Genomic DNA, 5387 nt, shown 5'->3' with positions numbered 1-5387 from the left:
AGCAGATCCCCCACAGAGAGAGGGAGGGACTTGATTAACATTTTGCAGTTTTAGGGATCATTTTGAAATATTGATAATATGGGTGAATGGGGATGAGATTGATAGAAAGCTACAATTTCAAGAACCAAATTGGATATTTACATGGTGTTTTTTTATTAATTTATTAATTGATTTCAATTTACTTTTCTTGCTACAAAAATTATAGGTTCTCAGAGATGGTCGCTGGTCTGAAGAAGATGCTGCAATTTTAGTCCCAGGTGACATAATCAGCATTAAATTATGAGATATCATTCCTGCGGATGCTCGTCTTCTTGAGGGTGATGCTTTGAGTGTTGATCAGTCTGCTTTAACTGGAGAATCTCTTCCGGCAACAAAGAATCCCTCAGATGAAGTCTTTTCTGGATCAACTGTTAAGAAAGGTGAGATTGAAGCAGTTGTTATTGCTACCGGAGTGCACACATTTTTCGGTAAAGCTGCTCACCTTGTTGACAACACCAATCAAGTTGGTCACTTTCAGAAAGTCCTCACAGCAATTGGTAATTTCTGCATTTGCTCAATTGCTGTTGGAATACTGATTGAGCTCGTTGTCATGTATCCGATTCAACACCGCAAGTATAGAGATGGAATTGACAATCTTTTGGTTCTTTTGATCGGTGGAATTCCAATTGCTATGCCAACTGTTTTGTCTGTTACTATGGCTATTGGTTCTCACAGGCTTTCTCAGCAAGGTGCAATTACAAAGAGAATGACAGCTATTGAGGAAATGGCAGGAATGGATGTTCTCTGCAGTGACAAAACCGGGACTCTGACCTTAAATAAGTTGTCTGTTGATAAAAATTTGATTGAGGTTTTTGCTAAGAATGTAGAGAAGGATTATGTTATCCTTCTTGCAGCAAGGGCTTCTAGGACTGAGAATCAGGATGCAATAGATGCTGCAATTGTTGGTCTGCTTGCTGATCCAAAGGAGGTAAATAAATATGCTTAAATGCAAAGATTTGTTTTGATGGAAGTGGTGCCACCATATGATTATGATCATGAAGATACTGATCGATATTTTTTCCTGGATTAGATATTGAACCTCTGCAACTGCAAAGAGGATGTCAGGAAGAAAGCTCATTCCGTAATTGACAAGTTCGCCGAGCGTGGACTCCGTTCTTTGGGTGTTGCTAGACAGGTCTAGAAATTTGATATTACTGTTAGCATTTATCGTTTATTCGACTTATTTGAATATCCTAATTTTATTTCTACCATTGAATTATCTGTTTATAACAGGAAGTACCTGAGAAAAATAAAGATAGCCCTAGTGCACCATGGCAATTTGTTGGTCTGTTACCACTATTTGATCCTCCTAGGCATGATAGTGCTGAAACCATCACAAGAGCTCTGAACCTTGGTGTGAATGTTAAGATGATTACCGGTAAGATTTGACGTTCTTACTTTCTTGTAGTTCACATTTCATATCATAAATGAAATCATGTAGCTTAACCATTGTTTGGATTTCACATTCTCTAGGTGATCAGCTTGCCATTGCCAAGGAAACTGGCCGAAGGCTTGGGATGGGAACAAACATGTATCCATCTTCGTCATTACTCGGTCAAAGCAAGGATGCTGCTGTTGCAGCTCTTCCAGTTGACGAGTTGATTGAGAAGGCTGATGGATTTGCTGGAGTATTTCCTGGTAGGTCCTTCATTATGATGATGATAATGATAACATCATCAATTACATTGTTTTTAATTATTTCAAACATCATGGAACTTCTGCATCTGTTAACTATACAATTACATTTTGAAAACATGTTAATTGTTTTTATCTCCTCTTGTGACATGGTAGAACACAAATATGAAATCGTAAAGAGGCTGCAAGAGAGGAAACATATATGTGGAATGACAGGTGATGGTGTCAACGATGCTCCTGCGCTAAAGAGAGCAGATATTGGAATTGTTGTTGCTGACGCTACAGATGCTGCTAGAGGTGCTTCTGATATTGTCCTTACTGAACCCGGTCTAAGTGTTATTATTAGTGCAGTGCTCACCAGCAGGGCAATTTTCCAAAGGATGAAGAATTATACTGTTAGTTTTCTTCCTTGCTTGATTTAATTGCTTAATTTCATTTAAAAATCTTTAGCATTCTAAACACAGAATATTGATTGTTGCAGATCTATGTTGTGTCAATCACCATTCGTATTGTGGTAAGTGCAAAAATAGTTTAATTCCTAAGAAAATGTCAACTTCTTTTCTATACTTATATTCATGGTTCATACAATTCATGTGATCTATTCTTCATTTTACCAGTTTGGTTTCATGTTCATTGCGTTGATCTGGAAGTTTGATTTTGCACCCTTCATGGTGTTGATTATCGCCATACTGAATGATGGTGAGATAGTTTCTTATTGATCTTCATAGTTTACTTCAATCATCTGTGAAAAATATTAATTTAAGTTCCTTCACCCTTATGCCAATAGGTACCATTATGACAATATCCAAGGATAGAGTGAAACCATCTCCACTACCAGACAGTTGGAAACTGAAAGAGATATTTGCTACCGGTGTTAGTCTCTGCTGTCTCTTTGAAAACATCGAGTGATGATGTCCCTGCTGCCATGTCAGAAGCCAAAGATGCTGATAAGAAGATAGGAACTTTTCAATCTAAGAACACAAGTGAATCATTTGACGTATCTCATCAAAAGTACCATGAAAAAGGTGCTTATGTACAATCCAAATCCCAACCTGGAAGACCCTCGAAGAGTATTGATAATTTAGAAAATAGCGGTCGGTTGAAAGAAAAAAATGGTATGCGTCAACTTCCGGATCTTAACCTGTCTGTGGGAAAGTCTGCTACTAAAGCAGCAGTAAGTTTTTATTTCTTTTGCTTTTTGTGTTCTTTTTTCAAATTTGATTTGATAAATACTTAAAAATAAATACCAATAAAAGAGGTCCTCTGCATTGTGGTTCTTTTATCAATTCCTTTTGGTATTAAACAAAAGGGTTCTCCTACTCTTAGTCTCAGACCATAAGGGCCCCATCATGCTTCCAGGAACTGTCTTCCAAATACTATTTTGTCTTTTGCCGAACCACTTTGTGTTGCCATTGAGATATAGTTCTACTCTGACACTGAAGGGTTTTCATGCCGTGTGCTAGATGAAATGAACCTGATTCCCCAACAATCAGCCAATTAATAAAGAAAAAGAATATGCATTGCTGACTTCATTTCCTTTTTGCATTTGCATGAATGACAACAATCACATGGTGTTTCATTTAAAATGATAGCCACTTAATATTAAGGATACTGAACTGAGTGACACTATAGAGACACTATAGCGGGCAAGGTTGTCAAGATTGAGATCTTACCTAAGATCGGGAGAGAAGATCGTAAAATATAAAATCGTAGCAGGTGTGTTGTATTTAAAAGTAATGGAAAGGGCTAAGTAAACTATCCTCGTGTCGTGCTCTTGCTAAACTATATATTTACCTGTTCCATCTAATTTGAGCAATGATGATGAAAGTTGTGCATTAAACTATATTTGTAGTATTAGTTCCTGTCTGAGTAATGGGTTTATTTTAATATTATGCAGAAATCTGAATACATGCACAGGAAAGATGGGTCTAGTGCTAGGCCAAAATCTTCAATGCTTGAGAAGACTCTGTGCGAGTTAGAGAAAATGGTTGCAGAGTGTAAGTTTCAAATTTGATATTTCACACAGATAAATGTAGGAAGTCTGTTGCTAACACTATAATTTTTGCCTTTCTTTTCATCTTTTTGTGCATTTTGAATAATATTACAGCAAGGCCCCCTGCAGCGGACCAGGAGGCCGATAATACATCCCAGGCAGTCAAAAGGAGGTTGCCTAGGGAAATAAAGCTAAAGCTTGCTAAAGTGGCTAGACTAGCGGTACTGGCAAATGATGCATTCTAAATTTCATGTTTCCAAGGATATATTCACACACATAATTTTTCTCAAGGGATTTGAACTTTATAAGATAATTGGATGTTTTTTGTTGCAACAGGCCAGCCATGGGAAAGTATCAAAAGAGTTGATTAACCGCCTTATGAGTATTCTTGGGCACTTAATGCAACTCAGAACATTAAAGGTATTGCATATGCTAAATATAAACAGATAACCCTTCAGTCTCAGTTGTGCCCAATTCCAACTTCTGTCTCCCCCTGCCCCTCTTCCAGCTGATATATACTATTACAGTCCAGAAATTATTGGTGTTAAGATTTGAGCATGCCTGTTTTTTTCTGAAATCCCCTGTCCAGAGTTGCTGCATTATATACAACTTTTTTAGTTTAATTGTTGGAATGTGATTTTAGAATAATGGAAATAGACTTTGATTAGAACATTCTTGACCTAACCACATGCATTCTTAATTTTGATTATGGACTGAGTGACTTTATTGCGAGAATGTGACTTGAAAATAATAGAGATATGCTTTCAGTTTCAGTAATACATTCTTGCCATACACAAATGCATGCTTAGTTTAGGTTGTGGATTGAGTGACTTTTTGGAAAGAATGCTTAAATTTTCCTTCTGTTTTGAATACTTCAATATGATGTGGCTATGAGGCTATGACTATGGCATTATTATCTGACAGTAAGTTGTAATATTTTTTGCAAATTTTCATGTCACTAAAAATGGTCTTTTTTAAGGAATAAAATCCTACCTCTAATTTACCTTGGATATTTTGGATGTTACTGTTATCTTAAGTAGTTTCTCTAGCAGTTATTCATTGTTTCTATTGATTGTATGTTTGATATATTTAGGTTTTCTTAATTCTTAAAACTACAAATCTTCTCATAAAATTAAAATATAATAGGTACTTAATTTTAATTAGACCTTAAAATATAATAGGTCTAATTAAAATTAAATTTCAGACTTCTATTTTCGTATACCTTAGACAGCGCTTTTGTAAAAAGCGCTGTCTAAGGGGGGGATTAGAAAGCGCTTTAGGCAAAAGCGCTGTCTAAGGGGGGGCTTAGACAGCGCTTTTTGAAAAGCGCTGTCTAAGGTATACCTAAAAAAATTAAAATAGGAGGGTCTTAGAAAGCGCTTTTGGCCAAAGCGCTGTCTAAGGGGGTGGGGCTTAGACAGCGCTTTTCAAAAGCGCTGTCTAAGGTATACCTAACAAATTTAAAATAAGAGGGTCTTATAAAGCGCTTTTGGCCAAAGCGCTGTCTAAGGGGGGGGCTTAGACAGCGCTTTTAAGATTTAAAAAAGCGCTGTCTAAACCTTTAGCAGCGGAGGTTTAGACAGCGCTTTTAAAGCGCTGTCTAAGGCTAAAAAAAGCGCTGTCTAAGGTCTTGTTTGTTGTAGTGAGAAACTTACCCCTGAATGGTGACATTTCCATAATTTTCTATTAGGGTTATCTATGGTGTTTGATACCCGCATCT

At 36.8% G+C, this 5387-nt stretch overlaps 1 protein-coding gene and 1 pseudogene across 1 annotated transcript; both read left to right on the top strand.

Annotated features, from left to right (window-relative positions):
• Positions 1-208: 208 nt before the first annotated feature.
• Positions 209-2393, top strand: LOC127122527 (plasma membrane ATPase 4-like; annotated as a pseudogene).
• On the top strand, positions 2156-4308 carry LOC127118778 (ubinuclein-1). Its single transcript, XM_051049035.1, has 6 exons — positions 2156-2188; positions 2292-2373; positions 2462-2848; positions 3572-3671; positions 3782-3888; positions 4004-4308. The coding sequence occupies exons 3-6, from the start codon at positions 2600-2602 to the stop codon at positions 4115-4117; spliced, it is 570 nt and encodes a 189-aa protein (XP_050904992.1). The 5' UTR covers positions 2156-2188; positions 2292-2373; positions 2462-2599; the 3' UTR covers positions 4118-4308.
• The last annotated feature ends 1079 nt before the right edge of the window (positions 4309-5387 follow it).

Source organism: Lathyrus oleraceus, chromosome 2 (genome assembly GCF_024323335.1).
Source record: "Lathyrus oleraceus cultivar Zhongwan6 chromosome 2, CAAS_Psat_ZW6_1.0, whole genome shotgun sequence".
Lineage (NCBI taxonomy): Eukaryota > Viridiplantae > Streptophyta > Magnoliopsida > Fabales > Fabaceae > Lathyrus > Lathyrus oleraceus.
This window is presented reverse-complemented; position numbering and strand designations above follow the sequence as displayed.

Coding starts and splice junctions, on each gene's coding strand:
- LOC127118778 (XM_051049035.1), top strand. CDS start 2,600: ATGTCAGAAGCCAAAGATGCTGATAAGAAGATAGGAACTTTTCAATCT. Junction 3,672..3,781: donor AGAGAAAATGGTTGCAGAGT/GTAAGTTTCAAA, acceptor ATAATATTACAG/CAAGGCCCCCTGCAGCGGAC. Junction 3,889..4,003: donor CTAAAGTGGCTAGACTAGCG/GTACTGGCAAAT, acceptor TTGTTGCAACAG/GCCAGCCATGGGAAAGTATC.